This window comes from Mya arenaria, chromosome 17, assembly GCF_026914265.1.
Source record: "Mya arenaria isolate MELC-2E11 chromosome 17, ASM2691426v1".
Classification (NCBI taxonomy): domain Eukaryota; kingdom Metazoa; phylum Mollusca; class Bivalvia; order Myida; family Myidae; genus Mya; species Mya arenaria.
The window spans coordinates 18765749-18783197 of NC_069138.1; the positions used below are offsets into that span (position 1 = coordinate 18765749).

At 34.4% G+C, this 17449-nt stretch overlaps 2 protein-coding genes across 5 annotated transcripts in view; both read left to right on the top strand.

The window, feature by feature from the left end:
• Nucleotides 1–682: 682 nt before the first annotated feature.
• On the top strand, nucleotides 683–8399 carry LOC128224173 (band 7 protein AGAP004871-like). 3 transcript variants are annotated; one of them, XM_052933916.1, is made up of 9 exons: nucleotides 683–761; nucleotides 1252–1377; nucleotides 3046–3167; nucleotides 3628–3700; nucleotides 4271–4353; nucleotides 4804–5007; nucleotides 5303–5358; nucleotides 5957–6035; nucleotides 7308–8391. In XM_052933916.1, exons 2-9 carry the CDS (start codon nucleotides 1254–1256, stop codon nucleotides 7566–7568), a joined length of 1002 nt encoding a protein of 333 aa, XP_052789876.1. In that variant the 5' UTR covers nucleotides 683–761; nucleotides 1252–1253; the 3' UTR covers nucleotides 7569–8391. The 3 variants fall into 3 exon arrangements, with proteins under 3 accessions (XP_052789876.1, XP_052789878.1, XP_052789877.1); XM_052933917.1 differs by lacking the exon at nucleotides 683–761 and adding an exon at nucleotides 979–1086 and having other exon boundaries at nucleotides 7308–8392; XM_052933918.1 differs by lacking the exon at nucleotides 4271–4353 and having other exon boundaries at nucleotides 4814–5007; nucleotides 7308–8399.
• A 1977-nt stretch (nucleotides 8400–10376) lies between these two features.
• LOC128224176 (band 7 protein AGAP004871-like) overlaps nucleotides 10377–17449 on the top strand; it is a 34437-nt gene continuing 27364 nt past the window's right edge. Inside the window, exons 1-2 of one of the 2 annotated variants that reach the window (XM_052933920.1) lie at nucleotides 10377–10533; nucleotides 15962–16055. In XM_052933920.1, the coding sequence (XP_052789880.1) occupies nucleotides 16004–16055 (52 nt within the window). In that variant the 5' untranslated portion in view covers nucleotides 10377–10533; nucleotides 15962–16003. The remainder of the gene's footprint in view (nucleotides 10534–15961; nucleotides 16056–17449) is intronic. The other variant, XM_052933919.1, reaches the window with a different exon arrangement.

The following is a 17449-nucleotide window of genomic DNA, read 5'->3' on the forward strand; positions in this document are numbered from 1 at the left end:
TTTAAGAAAACAACCTCAGATGTATATGAACGGTTTACAACGCCAGAAATCGGTACACTTAAATTACGATCAGGGGCGTAGCCAGCGTTACGCATTCACGCATGTGCGTAACATCAATTTGAAAAATGATAAAAATAAATATGGCCCAAAATAGCATCAAAGTCGAGGGCTAAGCTAAAAATGATATCAGAATAAAGGAAGATCAGCTTAAGTTAGCATTACTTCTCTGTGCTAGATAGAGTAACGGTCCGCTGTAGGCGGCAGATGTGCGTTCATATTATAACATTACGTTATAGACGGATGTACGTTCATACTACGTATGTTTACTTGTTTGGTAATATGCAAATTAGCAAGGCCCGGGCTCTATGTGAATACAGAATTTAGTGTATAAAAAGACCAGCGGACCCCTTCATGGTTGAGCATGCTTTTCTCTGAAGGGATCTGTTGGCGTTTGTTCGTCTCGCACTGTTACAATAGCTTTATTTAATATATAAATGAAAATAAAAAGAGGCATTTATTAAAAATATTGCTTTTTAAAATTGCCCATATGAGACATTAGATTCCGGGATTCTCTGTTCGGCTGCATTGTTGTCAGGATTATTTCAGAGTAGTCTTTACATAATTTAAAGGCTAGAAGTAATTTGCGTATTTCATATTTCTTAAACTTTTTATGGTATGCGGAAAATAAATAAAATAGCATACACGTAGATCAGGTTTTATTGCAAGGAAGACGTTATACGTGGATAACTTCTTAAGAACAGGTAAGATGTAAGATTCATGTATTATAAATGGCTCTGTAAAATTACGTAAATTAACAGTTTGCCCTTTTTTGCAAAGTTCGCCAATGAAATCGCTGTATTGCGTTTGAAATGTGAAAAAAAAATCTCATAAAATGGCTGGACGCATTTATACATGGAGAAAATAAGTCTGTTTTATTTCCTGTTTGCGGTCTACACGATCAAACTCAAGGGCGCATTGCGTACGTGACAAAATAGGGCGAATTGTCAATATGCTTTTGTTTATACTTTGAATTGTATGCCTCGCACAGATACACCACTACGGAAAATACAGTCAAACATTAAGAAGGTAACGCAATGTAGATTTAAATGCACTACTTTTCAAAGCGTCCAATGCCTTGCTTCTTGACGTTGATATAGAAGTTTAGTGAGCATCATACTAGACTTTATGCTCAACCCTGGCCCCAAGTCACTGAGGCCGGAGATGTACACTTCTTTTCTTTCTTCATTACAGAAATGTCTGAGAAAGTTACAGACACGGATATTGCTATGGAAGAGATTCACGGGGATGGAAAACGATTGACTGCCGCCGAGATACCAGTAGCTACCACACGAACTTCGGACCCGCCATCCGATACTTGTAAATACTTTTGACTTAAGTTGTACCCCCCCCCCCCCCCTCCCCTCCCATAAAAACACATGCAACAAAACAACTACTTTGGTACACGGTGTTCTATTTCCCGATTTTAAGAGTATTCGTTACGAATAATGACAAAAATTGTGAGTTTATGCGGACCGTGTTCCAACCTCTTGAGGCCCGAGTCCTCCTAAAATAAAAAGCCATTAAACACCGCGTCTTAGAACTCGAACGAGGTCTGGATGTTAAAAACCTCTCAATTTTGCAGCTTGTATACATAAATCAATAAATAATTATGTTCTCTAATTGTATCCGTTTTTGTCCGAATGGCTGGTCAACCGTCCTATGTTTGATGTTATAGTTTATGTCTTACAAATCAAACGAATTCTTTCTGGGGAGATACAGCGACTGCTGGAATAAGTTCGTTTTAACTTGTAATGGTAATACGTGACTAATAACCAGTTATAAAGTGTAACGTTGAAACCCAGGTAAAAAGAAAATTCAGTGTGACGTCGCCTAATTATTTAATCGATAGATCGATAAATGAATAGTCTTAGTAACGTACGACAATAAACAAAAAACAGAACTCAAAATACTTGTTAGAAGCAATGAATTATATCCTTTTCATTTAAATCAAGACTTATTATTGGAACCGATAAGCTAGTCACTGCGTCGAACGTAACTTCGGCGTCGTTCACTGTCGTGGTCGCCTACTTGTGATCTCTTTAAAACAACGTCAATTTCGTAAACCAATGTGGATCCATTCCTTCACACTCCAGTTCGTTGGTGTGATTAATGGAGTCTTCCGGAATGGATCACACGTGGGTACCCGGCGACGGAAGACAAACGCAAGACTCAGGATGGAAAACTATATCAACACTCATATTTATTTATTGAAGGAAGTTTTAGCTAAAAAGTAACCTTTGTCTTAGTTTGAAATAATCTACGTATAATAATCTTCCTAATAGCTCAGCTTTGTATAAGGATCACGTTTCTACCTGTAAAATTAATTTCAATATTTATTTTCCTTTTATAAACCAATTGAAATCAAAAAAATATAGCTTCCGTGATATTTTGTATCCTGTTTCAGAAAAATATGCATTTCTAATATAACTCCTCCAAGAGCTTGAACATGAAAGTATAGCAACGCTTAAAGCCATATAATCTATATCTGATACCCAGACTGAACTGCTGCTTATCGGATCTATTTTCCTCCATAACACAGAAAAATGCTGAATTCCACAAGCGCGTAAGACCTCCAATCTATCCATGTAATATTTAACGTATCATTGACAAGCCGTTTACAAATATTATTTCAATCATGATTGCTTGAAGGAAAATCAATGTTCCTCCACATGTTTCTTTATTATATTTTCTGACATTCTTCAAACTGCTAGTTATTTTGAGTTGAATCGTTATTAAGAGTGACATATCTTACTTACATCTGAAGAAAAATGCATACTTTTAGGTCACATCTCACTTAATCACACAGGTCACATGTCACTTAAATAATAGCAGGTGTGGATTCCATTCACGCCACTGGGAACAAAAGCAACTCCTCCTGTGACAAAACACACGATAAAATGGCCTTGAAACTTAATAAGTATTACGTATATAACAATAATGAAATAATTTGACTTTGCCATTGATACCATGGTTTTTCATTTCCAGCCATTATGGCCGACAGTGCTCCGGATAAAGACGAATCTAACGCATGCGCAGGACTTCTCAAATTCTTCTCCACTATTTTCATCATTCTCTTCTTTCCGTTTTCACTTCTGTGTTCCTTAAAGGTTTGTGCGTGATATGCATAATAACACAATTTATAATTAAATGTTATTTCATCTCCATTTGACACAGTTTATACTGATTTAGCCGATAGCCTAGTCTGATGCCGTCATTAATGAGACGTCACAAGGGGCACCTCATTTGGACCTATTCAGTAGAAGAATAAAGTTTTGAATGTTCACAACAAAAAGGCGCATAATAGTGTTTTTATGATAGATATAGTATGAAATTTCGGCATAAATGTTAACTAGTTTGTAAAAATGAAAAGTTTACTACAAAAAAAACCGCACAATAAGAGTTTAAGGACGCTAGTTAAAGGTATGTGGCTTGAGCCAGCATGTAATTGCTCTTTTTTCTGAAAGTTCTATGTCTTCTGCTTTTAAAAAAGAATAAAGATAAAATTGGATTTTATATTAATGGGTAAAATGTTAAAAATATATAAACATTCTGCCGTTTATTGAACAGATGGTCCAAGAGTACGAGCGAGCAGTTATTTTTCGTCTGGGGCGAATCTTACATGGCGGTGCGAAAGGACCAGGTACGAATTATATTAGTTTAATAATTGTTTGTCTGTATACCCTTGTATGTCCATTGTTTATTATTTAGATTTATCATATTAAAAACGGCAAATATTTTTATAAAGAAACATAAAAAATAATGGCTAAATACACTATGCCAGTATCATGATTATACATTTATTTTGAGGAAAATGATATCAAAGGACGTGTTAAGTATATTCAAAAAGCATCAATTTTCGGAGGAGTTAGTATGTGTTACCTTTTGAGAGAATTTTAGAAAGGAAGAGGAAGTTGCGTCATCGTTTCATTCGGTTTATTGTGCTGAGATCACACACAACTATTATCTAGTTGAAGTGCGAGAAGCAGCGATTATTTTATTAGTATCGCATGGTTTAAATCATAGAAGTATTGCCAACCAACAGTCGGCGGTCTATCCGGCCCGTCGGCACTATCTTTTTACGGTGTTATTATATATTTTTGATATCTGGTACTAAAATATACACTCGGTGAGGATGAAACTGGAATGATATTTCATGTATTATATAAGTATATGTACTTGTTATTAAGAGGTTTCCGTAACGTCTGTTTAGGTTTGTTTTTGGTGTATCCGTGCATTGATGATGTTGTGAAAGTGGATATTAGAACCCGATCCTTCGACATCAACCCTCAAGAGGTATGCTTCAAGAGTTGAGACCTTAGGCCGCACCAGTTTAATATTTCAGTCGTCGGATTTTTGCATGGTTTTAAAAACGGAATGTGGCCTGACAGCAAAGTGAGAAAAATTAAGATGAACTGAAATGAATACTTTGTAATAACCTGCATCATGTCTGTAGCCAGGGCCAATAAGGGAAAACGCAGACCCCCCCCCCCCCCCAATTAACATAGCTTATAAGAAAGGTAATCGGGTGTTTAGCTCAATGAATAAGTTTAATCCTGATTTACTATGTTGTTTTGTTCCTATGATAACGGTTTGTTCATAGAAAGTATATACCACAGAAGAATGCTTATAGTGTATTTGACAGGCCACATTCAAGAATTATTATTTTTCAATTTTTCAAATTTAGTGAAGGGGAGAAAGCATCAGACTAGTCGCTATATATTAAGCATTTGATTATTTTTTAAGATACTTACAGAAGACCACGTGACCGTGACAGTTGACGCAGTAATGTACTTCCGGGTCATTGACCCAGTTCTTTCCGTGACCCGTGTGGAGGATTTCATTGGTTCTAGCAAAATGCTAGGTGCGACAACTCTTAGAAACATCCTGGGAACATACAAAATGACTGAACTGCTGACGAATAGGGCTGATATTAACAGGAAAATGAAGGTTAAGTGATTTTATACAATTATTCATTTGATCATCATCAGCACTTATAATGTGTGAGTGAGTATCACCCCTTCTTTATCTAAAACAATCTTATACATGTATATAAAAAAACAAAGATATATTTGAAACCGCAAACCTTAGAATTAGCAACAATCGACTCTAACACAGATGAGTCTGGCACCGGCAGTACACGACGCGTGCGAAGCATACATGATGTACCTGCCTTGGTAGATGTGCAAGTTCCATCATGAATGCGTGACAATAGTTTGAAATGTAATTACAACATATATTTCAGGTCCTTCTGGACGAAGCCACCGATCCATGGGGAGTGGACGTCGAGCGTGTGGAAATGTATGGCATCATTTCAAATTAAGACAATATCTTAGTGCTATAACAGGTGTGGGTTGGGGAGGGCAGATATGTTTTAAATGGGTCTAAGGCGGCTTAAATGATTTTTTTTTTAATTAAATACTTACTTTTTGTAGGAATATGAACAAACAAGTTATTGAAGAAAAACATTCGACGTATTTGATGTTAACAAATGAGGAAAGTGAAAAGTTGGGACTTACGAACTTAAAGTAAAACAAAAGACGAGACTAGCAAGAAGCCTACAGACAGTAGAGCACCATCTCTTCTGTAACTTATTTACATACGAGAAATACTATTTACCAGTTAAAATGGCATTTCCAACGCCATCTGCGAAAGTAACTGCAGTAACTCACTAAAAACGTGAACCCGACCTCAAATACAGTATGGCTGTATACATACCAGCGTATGTCTCGTTATTTTAAGATACAAAAACAAGTTGAGAAAATCATCAATTCCCTGTAGAAATTTTGGTGACCTTCTGTTTTTCCGAGCTTTTAGGACTGCATAATATATTTTTTTTAAACATTTGCATTGTTATAATATTTTCCTCGAACAATCATGTTACTGAATCTAACTCCAGTACCGATGTGCACCTACCGGACACGCTTCAGAGGGCGATGGCAGCTGAGGCGGAGGCGACAAGAGAGGCCAAGGCCAAGGTAAGTGGGTGGGAGTGTCCTAACTGACATCATTCAATTGATGCAGATATGTAGCTTCAAATCAGTTTTATTTTTGGTTCATATGTTTTTTGACAATAACTTTGGGGCCGTGATTATAAACAGTGTTAGGTTCTAGACTCAGACTCAAAAAAGCACTTTTATGAAGAAATAAAAATTTTCTTCGCATTGCTCAAGCTCACAAATACACCATGCACTTCTTCCGACGCGGAGGAGCTTCCTTCTATTTTAAATGGGATGTGCCGGTAAAACTCATTCAATTGTTTGGAACTGGAATTCCGACTGTTGCCTACGCTATCTTAGATTTTCACATTTGGATCTCCTCGGCCTTTTTTTCGAAAACAACCTCGGATGTATGCCGGTACATCTGTTGAAGTAGTTCGTGTTTTTTTTTTAATTATATCATTAATAAAATGTAGAGTTTTAGAGTTGTATTTATTAATCTTAGTTTTAATAGATTGCCAGTGAAGTATATTATTGCAAACATAATTAAGATTCCCAAGAGTTAAGTCATAAAGTTTAACTGCTAAATAAAATTACTACGCGATCTACTTGCAGCGGACTTAAACGTACCGGTCGCTTTTTGAGTATGTAAACCGTCCAAAAATACATCCGAGGTTGTTTTCGATAGAAATGGCAAAGGAGTTCCGAATGAGATTTTCATTTTCTAGCATGATTGACGCGGCTCAGCTTGTCGCTTTTGCTTCCTTACTAAATTTCTGGAATTTTAGTAGAGTTTTTGGCCGTTTTGGGGGAGGATTTATGGCTGCTTTTGACATAAGCTTTATATCTATGTTAATTTTATTTCCAATCTAGCAGCCTTTTATTTCGGTGAAATTAAATTTATGTTTTACATTTGTCTTTTTTCTTCCTGATCGCAATATAGTATGTATAGGCGTGGTGTGGTGTATCCTTGCATGGGGGATTTATGGCTGCTTTTGACATAAGCTTTATATCTGTGTTAATTTTATTTCTAGCAGCCTATTTTTTCGGCCAAATTAAATTTATATTTTACTTTTTACTTTGTTCTTCCTGATCGCAATATAGCATGTATGTTGTCTCCGTTTTCAACGCACTTGGTTAATATCTATCATTAAACAGATGTCGTTAAGAGCTTTACAATTTTCATCCTAAATAAATGCATGTCACGATGATGTGTATGAGGATGCCCCAGCCATTTGTGTTACGAGTCCTATTTAAACCCCTTTAAAATGGCGCGCGTGCATTTATACCATTTAATATGAATTGTTTCAGGTAATTGCCGCCGAAGGAGAAAAGAAGGCTTCCTATGCGCTGAAGGAGGCAGCCGACATCATGAGCGAGTCACCAGCCGCCCTGCAGCTCCGATATCTCCAGACGCTGAATTCAATCGCGGCTGAACAGAACTCGACCATCGTGTTCCCTCTGCCGCTTGATTTGTTGCAAGCGTTTAAAGCGCCCGCGCCAAGGCAACTTCACGCACCTGTTCACGCTCCAATGCATTCGTCACAAGCGACAGAATATTGTGCCGAATAGAACATGTTTGTTCACATTCGCTTATAAAATCATTGAGAAATTCTTGCGGCCCATGCCAATTATCTGATTTTCTCAACTCATATATTTGATTAAAAAATTGAAAGAGTGCAATTCTTTATTTAGATGAAGGCATATATACATTCTCACACTCTAATATTAGGTACCGATTTTTAATGAAACAATGCCATTTCAGAACTTTGATGAGATGCAAAAATTAAAACATAATGCATTGCCAGCATGCTTGTTAAAAACAGTTATTTTGAGCATGATGCTTAAAGACAAAAATAAATACTTAATTGGGGTTACAATTTGCACACTACGCCACAATTAATAAATCATTTAAATGACTTTTAAAACGAACGTATTCAGAGAGTTGGCTGAAGCCTTTCCGATGTCCTTAATCTTTTTTTTCTGTAATTTTTCGGTACGAAATCAAGGCGTCGCCGTCGGGAAGTATTTAACAGTGAAATGAAGTATTTCTTATTACCCATTTGGGAAACGGACAAAATGGCATTTTAATTAGATCTAACTCTCATCAAATGTGTTTTGTTCTGTGAAGGTATGCATGTAAATGTATTTTTATCATAATTATAATAACAAATGTATACAAATATTATATCATTTAAGTGATACAACTATACTTTTTTATTCTTATTTTTATACTTCTGATTAAAAACTAGTGTGTTTTGTAATCAAGTGTATTATTTTTATAGATATTATTCGCCATGTGTTTGTACTTCCAAACAGTATGCATAAATATGTTCCAAAATAAATATAAGATACACTTTTAAAAGACTTGTGTTTATCGATATGATTGCTTTACATCTTTTAACCTATTGCATTTAATTGTGTTCAGAGTGTAATAAGGTGCATTTATAGTTTAAATGATCTTGTTTCAACTTCTCGTTAACATTAAGTATAATTAAGTATAATTTCTATCCAATACATAATGGTAGCGTGTAACCGCTTAACACTATAGTGGTGCGTGTTTAGCATCAATAATGTAAACTTCCGGGAGCGCTAAAGATTTGAAATTCCACACTACATTCTACTGGTATTTGTAAACAATAGCCTAGGCCCGATCCCTTCCATTAGTGATAACCCAAATCGTGACTAACAAATAAAATTTTAAAAATGGTGTTTGCGTACCTTAATATGACACGTTCTGAGTTTCTGTGTATCGTTCTGAGTACATGTACTATACTGTATATTCAAATGATAAAAATCCTGTCATGCCTGTAGTGTCCTTGAATTATAAACATTTTGTTCTCGATATGGCCCGGAACTGTCGATGACCCGGAACTGTCGAGTTCACTGTACCATCACGTCACTTGTCCTGTGTTCCGAGAACTGCTTAACACTGCATTTAAAACGCGTACTACCAAAAAGGCGGTTAACAGTAGCTAAAGAACTTCAGCGAACACGTTATATATACCTTTTTGGACGTGTTGTAAACATCAAAAAAATAAATATCAACATTAAAGTTATGGAAGCCAGAACTAGTTAACAGCAGACTGAATGGAGTTTTTGTCTCGACTTTAGTCGGACTTGTACATAGTACGTCGACAAAACGCAATAATAATAATAAAAGTGTGTAATATTAATACAAGCTACAGCCTCAACACTGGCCAGTATATTGTGCCGGTAAATTGTAACGCCCCCCAGGTCTGAAGGTAAATCGGGAAAATGGACCGTGTTTTATCCTTGGAGCATGTTGGTTTCCGCTGTGTAGGTTGACTGCAGATTTGTCTTAGCGCCAAAATAGCGGGGAATGGGCCATAACTACTGTAGGGTCCCTGGGGCGCTGGGGCATTTGGCGAGGATTTTACCAGCAGTTCATCCTCGCACGACGGGGGTCTGTCTTACGCTTGGCTGGACCGAGAAAGTCAAAGTCCCCACTATTCCCCGGACCGGCGTGGTAACAATAGACTGGCGCATGAAGGGCGGCCAACACCAATTAGAAAATGTCTACTCTATGCTTGGTTCCGCTTATATCTTTCCTTCAGAGTGTCTGAAAAGAACAAATATAATACAGTTTTAGTTTCTTATGGAAGCACACCCGTTCTGTGAAACTTGGACAAAAATCATCAAAAGAAAAACGTTTATTGCAGTAATTATACCCCTACCTGTCATTTGATCATTCGAATTAATATCCTTAGAGGTGGATCAAGGATACGACATTACATGGGGTCGTGACTTATGGACATATCCATTTTACTTGCGCCCCTCCCTCTGCAATGAAATTTATTTTGTTAAATTGTTGGCAGGGGGATATTTTAACCATTTTTAGTCCGAAATGGTGCGTTTGTGGCGAGTTTTTTTCTTCTCCTGAATTGAAATAAAAAGTAAACTTGGACGATTTTAGGTGGGGCGCGCGCCCCCTGCATCCGCTAGTGATCTTTTCCAATGATGTATAATCAAAAAATAAAAAGTGTGATGGAAGTATCTATTTCCCCCTTTAATATGATACCAAACTTTAATATGTATCTTCTATAGAAATAGGTACTATGGCCTGTCAAATATCACAATGAATTCGTAGGACAAACGTTTAGCTGTTCATTTGATACAATGAGCAAAATTGAACAAAATTAAATTCGTTTTGGGGCATGCCCAGTCAGAGAGTGTTAGAGAAAGGTAACTCGGTATATTCTTTTTACATTCATTTTTGTTAGAGTCGCGTACCTTATTTGAGCGATGTTTGCCGGAGATATCCGAGTCGTCACGGTTATGATCGGGTCTGATGACTAAAGAATAAAACGGAAATAACCGAGTTCAGTTACTAGGTCACGGGATGTAAACAAACCGTCATATGAACATAGTGTCACACATACTGACCTATTTTGAACCATCTATATTTAGTAGGGTCTATTGATCGTCTACCCGGATATATTTCGCAATATTTTAAGTTTTGAAATATCGGATATTTACTATTTATACACGTACAGCTGCGTGGTATATAAAGAGGGTAAGCATTAAGCTTTTAATTAATACAGCTTTCAGTTCAAGTTGAGTTCGAATGCAAAGGAATTATATTGGATTTATTGCGTAGTACAATACCTTTTTTTCTACGTTTTATGTAAGTACAGCCTTGAAATTTTTATAGCATACATATATCATGTTCATACAAAACTGTAGCTGAACCCTCATCATATAATTGTTTGCTTTAGACGTTTGGTGACAAATATTGAGTGTCATAATAATCTCACTCTATTTAGTCACATTGATGAGCTTTCAAAAAAACAACCTTTTTTACCATTTGCATTTTTATGTTTCCCTACTCCTAGCCTGCCAATACCGAAATTTATAATGCGAGTTCTAGGTGTCTATTTATGAGACGAAATAAGCTGACTACCGTACTTACATCCGTAAGAGTCGCATACACCTATGCCTTTGAACGCTTTGAAATAGTCAACAAGGGCGTGCCAGGTGCATTGATCAGAGAGCCAGACAAGTTTCGTTGTCATAGTATTCATGGTATTTGAAATCAATAATCTCTGTATTTGGTTCTATTAAGGTCTGTCAGTGTCAGTGGAATTGCTATTCATAAAGTGGTAAAGACAGGAATATTTACAGGTACATTAGCAAATTTTACAATTTATTTCTTAACTTATCATCTCAAAGTGGGGTAAATAGCTAGTCATTCTAAAATGCAGTCCAGGCTTCTTTTTTTTTAATGATGTTTAGCCTGGACCAGGCTATACTTCATTAAAAAAAGAAACCTCAGGACGGCATTTTAGAATGACTACGTAGGTAAATAGCCATTGCTTAGTGGTTTAACACCTTACAATTAAGTAAGATGTTTATACATGAAGTTATACAATACGAGCAATATTTGGTAGGTTAGGAATCAGAACATTTAAAGCGATGTACTTAAGCCTACATTAAGCAAAAACCTACAATAAACAGCAAAAAAATACATATATGTATATAGTATGTGTATATTTATTTAAACATTCTATATTATTTAGAGATGCACTCTTACTCCCAAATAGGATTTACCACAATTAAAACAGTATACCAAAAAGGATGAATAAATTTCGAAAACAATGGTTCAAAGGACACCGAATTTAATTTGAAAGAAATATTCCTTAAACATGGCATTTCTACCTCATGGGACTACATGTATATAGTCGTTCAAAGTAAATCTTTTAGCATTCACAAATCGTTTAATATTTTTGCGTTTTCTGTTATTAAATACACGGTTACAAACTTGATATCAGATATAAATAATTTCCATAAATGCATTATTTAGTAAGTAGTAAAAAGTTCATCAGTCAAAATTGATATTTGTTATACATGTGTACATGTATGTATTGATTTTGAATAAGAGTGTCACTTAAATAGTTTATTGAGAAAACAGTTACATGTATATATGTGCACAATACAGATTGTATTAAAGAAATAATTACTAACAAGTATTTATTACTTGATAGAAATTAAATCAATTGATATTAAAGCTGCACTCTCACAGATTGAATGTTTTGACAACTTTTTTATTTTTTGTCTTGGAACGAGCCATTTTAGTGAAAATGCATGGAAACCAGTAATATGAGACTGCTGACAAATATAAGATCGAAGATTTTTATATTTAAGGTAAAATATTGATGTTTTATGCATTTTCCTTAAACCGTTAGTAACGGTTTAAGCCATAAGACATTCATTTCCGAACGGAAATATGCAAATCTGCGATCTGGTCCTTTGTCAGCAGTCTTTTATCATTGGTTTGCAGATATTTACGCAAAAAAAATGCTCATTCAAAGACAAAAAATAAAAAAGTTGTCAAAACGATAAATCTATGAGAGTGCAGCTTTAAGTAAGAGTGACTAAAATTGTCACAAGCCAGAAAGGCCCGCACTGGTTAAATGCTTTCTGGGCTTGCTCAAATTCTGGATTTTCTAATAAAAATAAGCATGGCTTGTTGATTTTTTAAGGGAAGCACCACTATCTATAAGGATTGATCAGGCTGGTTCATCCAATAGTCTAATTTCGAAGACTTATTATTAATATCTCATTCATAAACCAATAAAATAATATGATGATTTTAGTGAACTATCAGTATACATGTTGCCTATTACCCTTACATACAAGCTCTTTATATAAAAAGACCAAACAAGCCATGCATAATTATGGGCCTCTTGTTATAATTTGATACAGATGAAATCATTTGATATTAAGTATTATCACGTTCATTGACGAAATTTACCTGATTTACTGTTGGGTTTATCAAGGACATTTAATACTTCATATTCAAGATTATAAACATCTTTTATTGAAGACACATTTTAAGTATTTATAATGTTGTGGACTTTGATGAGTTTGCGAACAAAACCATCTTAAGTTAGAACAAAACCATCTTAAGTTAGTTGTTCGTTAAGATTTTGAGTGTGTACATGTTCATGACATGTTTTTAAATAATCAATAATGAATTTTTAGTTGCATCTATTTATAACATTCTTAATATTTTACTCACAATTAATAAACGCTTGTTACTTTAAAAATTCTATATCATTGAAGGAATGTAGAAATAATGATTTTATAGTAATAAGTGTATGATAAATATTTTTAACAAAGTGATTGTCCGTATGTCTGTTGTCGATAGTTAGTTATTACCACTCTGTCATCAAGATTTCTGAACCAGTTTTATTCAAACTTGGACACAGAGCGTACGAAGGCCATTAAAAATACTTAAAATTTCTTAATAAGTAATTAGGTTTTTCATAAGTTGTATGATAAAAGAATTTTAGTGATTATACACAAATGAAGGCATTGTTTTAATGATACTACAAGAATAAAAGACTAAATGCATTGACTCTTTGGTATTTTGATTAGATTTGCTTTAACAAGCAAAAGGCTTAGACGGAGCACACTGTATAAAATTGGGATGTATATATGTAAAAAGTTGAGTGATTTAAAAATTAAATTCACAGTCAAAACTTGCTATGTCGAACTCTGTTATCTCGATTGTTTTGGAATATTTTAGGTTAAGTACATATTTTAATTAATTAATTATATGAATTAATTGTTTTGTATTTTGTTAAACTCGAATGTTCCTTATCTCCCAAGGTCCCAGCAACTTCGACATGGCCGGTATGGACTGTTCATGAGCATAATGCTATCAAACTTTGTGACTGAATGCACTGTAATGTACTATTGGTCAGATATTAAAATGCTCAACTAATATGGACCATATGAAAAAATTCATGCTCCTACTAAATGTAGTAAATTGGTGACATCTGAAAGTGTATGCTTTTCATTTCTTCAAAGTCTTTTTAGATTTTTTTTAAAAGAACATTTATGTGCAGCAGTACTACATGTATATATATATACATATTCATTAAATGTAACAGTTTCAAGTTATCATAGAAATTAGAGAGTAAAAATTCTTCTGCATGAATAAAACGACAACGGTGACACCACCCAAGTGCAAATTGAAAACATGAAAAAACAATATTATCTGCATGGTTGCTATGCAAACATTCTATTATCGAGGAAAAGAAATTGTAGGATAAATGTAACTTTGCAATTGTCATAATGCTAAGACATCTAGTCTACAGTGGCAGATCCTGGAATTCATAACTGGAAGGGGGGTCAGGGGCATAAACCACCAAACTGCCACAAAAATTTTATTTCACCGATGTCAGAACTGAAATGGCTGGTATAAATATGTTGATGCATTTAAACCCTACTTGACATCTTATAAAGTGGACATTAATATGAAAAACACTATTATATGTATAAGTTGTATATTTTCACCTCAGCGCTTTAATTTTTTTGGTATTAATTTTAGGTCAAAATTTGGTGTTTTAGGCTTCATTTGTTGGCATTTGTTCACCCCCTCCCCCCCCCCAATCTATTACTAGAAGATAAGTATACTATTTTTGAATCTGAAAAATGGGTCTTTTGGAAAATTCAAACATAGTTGCAAAACTTTTTGAGGAATCAATTCTTTTATTCTATGTTTAGTATTCAGGATAAAACATTCTTCTAGTTTGTCTGATCAAACCTTTACTTGTGCACCATGTTCAGTTCATCAAAAAAGCCATCAGAAAATGTTCAACACTTAAACAGTGGTTACAAAACTTTTCTTGTATGGGTATATCATAAAATGTATATGTTAATCTTTATTATGTGCTTCGTTATTGAGGTATGTGTATACTAAACATATTCAAAATCACATGCCGGAACACAGGAGGAAAGTGATAAATACAAATTTCAGTCATCTCATTTTTAAAGAGAGATTTAGCAAAACTACTTTTATTTAAAGGGGCTGTCTCACAGATGATAAAATAGCGGGAAAAAAAGAAAATTGTCGAAAAATGACATAAACTTGGCATCGATGTGTACAATGCATTGAAACTTACTTACTGAAGTACCACATAGTTTACAATTTATTTAAGTTCAGCAGTTATTTCATATTTTTCCATTAAAAAAGATTACTGGGTATGTCTACCAGGTAGAATTCATTCCTTAAGCGTGATTGGCTTATATCACGTGATATTACCGAGGTAGGTGTATAGCTTAATTATGTCACCCGATTAGAGTAAGCCTTAATAGCTCAGTGAGTAAGACGCTGGACTTCAATTTTGGCGACGCAGGTTCGAACACAATTTTTTTTTACATTTTGGTACTTTTTTTTACAATTATGATATTAAAAGCGTAACACATTCTATTAATAGATAATTGTCCTGAGAATCGTTACAGAAAAACACTTTTTTTGGTGCCAATCTGTGACACAGTCCATTTAAGGAATGAATTATCTGGTTGATGTCATTATCAGGGTATAACGCTGCGTTGGGCTGGTTGAAGGACTCCACAATCATGCAATTCATTACTTTTATTTACGCTAATCGTTCATTTTTTATATCCAGAATTGTTAAAAAATACTTTATTTCGTTTAAGAAATCCTTTCAGTAATTTTTTTCTCACCCATACTGTAAATAGAACTACCCCACCGTTACTAGAAACGGTTTGTCATAATGATGTCATAACAACGCCGGAAAAATGAACAACTTTATAGTTGATTTTGAACATAAAATTGAAACGCTAGTCAGACAACAATATTATAACAAATCATAAATAAACACTTTTCAACATGTTGAATTAAGTCTTAGGTGGCCTGCTGACACAATTAAAACAATAACAAGATAAACAATTTTTAATGAACATGTAAATTTATACATGATCAGAGCATATCTGAAAATGTTGCGTATATTGGATGAAAATCGCAATTGTCAAGAGGCTGTTCACTCAAGGAATGGAAGTTGAGGTGTTAATATATAAAACAGGAACCTTTACCAGCTTCTGACATACCCATGTAACGATGTGCATGAGTGTTTCACAACCTCTCCGCGTAATGTTAGAAAAACTTATATGTTACCTTACATATTTTCCAGTTTTAAGCAGTCAAGATTTCGGTCCATCCCCAGACAATTGAAATGGACGGCCAAGGAGGCTACCAACGTACGGAACCGTATCCAGCCCAAACTGGTGAGTCACATGATTATTACGTCAAGGTTGTGTGTGACATAATACAGTTTATTTGATTCCACTTCCTTTAATTTTTTATTGACTGTTTAATTTAGGAAAAGTTAATTTCATAGCACTGGTGTCATCCGTGTCAGCCTATCATGTGTTTGATCATACATTTTTTTAACAATTTTAACTGTAACACAAAAACCTTTGAATATATTACCTGGGGTAGTCATTTGAAACTTGGTTCACTTGTTCATAATGAGAGAAGGCAAATATGTACAAAGTCCCATTACTCTGGCAATCTTACCTATTGAAAACAGACGATTATTGGAATCCAGATTGGAGCAGTTTTTTTCACTTTCAATCATACAATTTTGTCTGCACTTTTTGTGTATTTAAAACTATTTTCACTTTTAAATATACAACTATCTCACTCTTCACCCATTAAAAAGTGTGTTTCTAATTCCTTAGTATCTTAGTCCTTTTTATATAATATATAGTTAGTAGAGAGATTATCAAATAGTATACCCAAGTAATCAATATTAACAATTATCAATATTAACTTTTACCCGATATTCTCATGATTAATATATTTGCTTCTAATTCTAATTGCACTATAATTGATGCCTTATATTCATCTTTCAATATCCCATTATTCAGTTATTTTACTTTCTTTCAATTTTCAGGACCACGTACGTAACTATATTTATATGTTTTAAGACAAATTTAATCCATATTCAAATTTGCTTTGAATTTAATTAATGTGTTTTATTTCTGCAACAGAATTTGAAAAATTAACATCTGGCATACAGTCATGTATATAAAAAATGTCATTTTTTATGTAATTCCAAAAAACTAACGAACCTTTGCATAGATATTTGTATTATATATTGTATTGTTTATAATATTAGTGCATAAACATATAACACAGCTAGACATGTTTTAAATGCATAATCAGTGATTTATCTTAGTAACAACTCCCAACCCTTCCTTCTAAAGCGAAAAGTGGCCATTTTTCGTAACAATTATACCGCCTCCCAATCCTTCCTTCTAAAGCGAAAAGTGGCCATTTTCCAAAACAATTATACCGCCTTCCAGAAAACAAAACAATAATTATTATCACAAGAACAGCTTAGCCTTACTACATACATGTCTCCCAATAGTCTAAATATGTATATTTGTTATTATTAAATACATCTACATAGAAAGAATATCATTTTCCTTCAGTCTAAAAACATTCCCAATTTTAAAGACCCAGGCAGTGGAAGGATTTCGTAAAAAATCACTGATTCATGCTTGTCCGCTTGTAGGGTTAGACTGCATTGTTATTGTATATATATCTTCTATAAATAAACTCCTCACAGGTCAAGGTCATTGAAAGGTCAAGGTGCCCTATTTACAGCATAAGT

Bases quoted from the DNA above. Each gene is read 5' to 3' on its own strand.
- LOC128224173 (XM_052933916.1), top strand. From the start codon at position 1,254: ATGTCTGAGAAAGTTACAGACACGGATATTGCTATGGAAGAGATTCAC. The intron at 5,008-5,302 runs GTTAAGTGATTT...CATATATTTCAG, and splicing joins ATATTAACAGGAAAATGAAG to GTCCTTCTGGACGAAGCCAC. The intron at 5,359-5,956 runs GTATGGCATCAT...ATCTAACTCCAG, and splicing joins GACGTCGAGCGTGTGGAAAT to TACCGATGTGCACCTACCGG.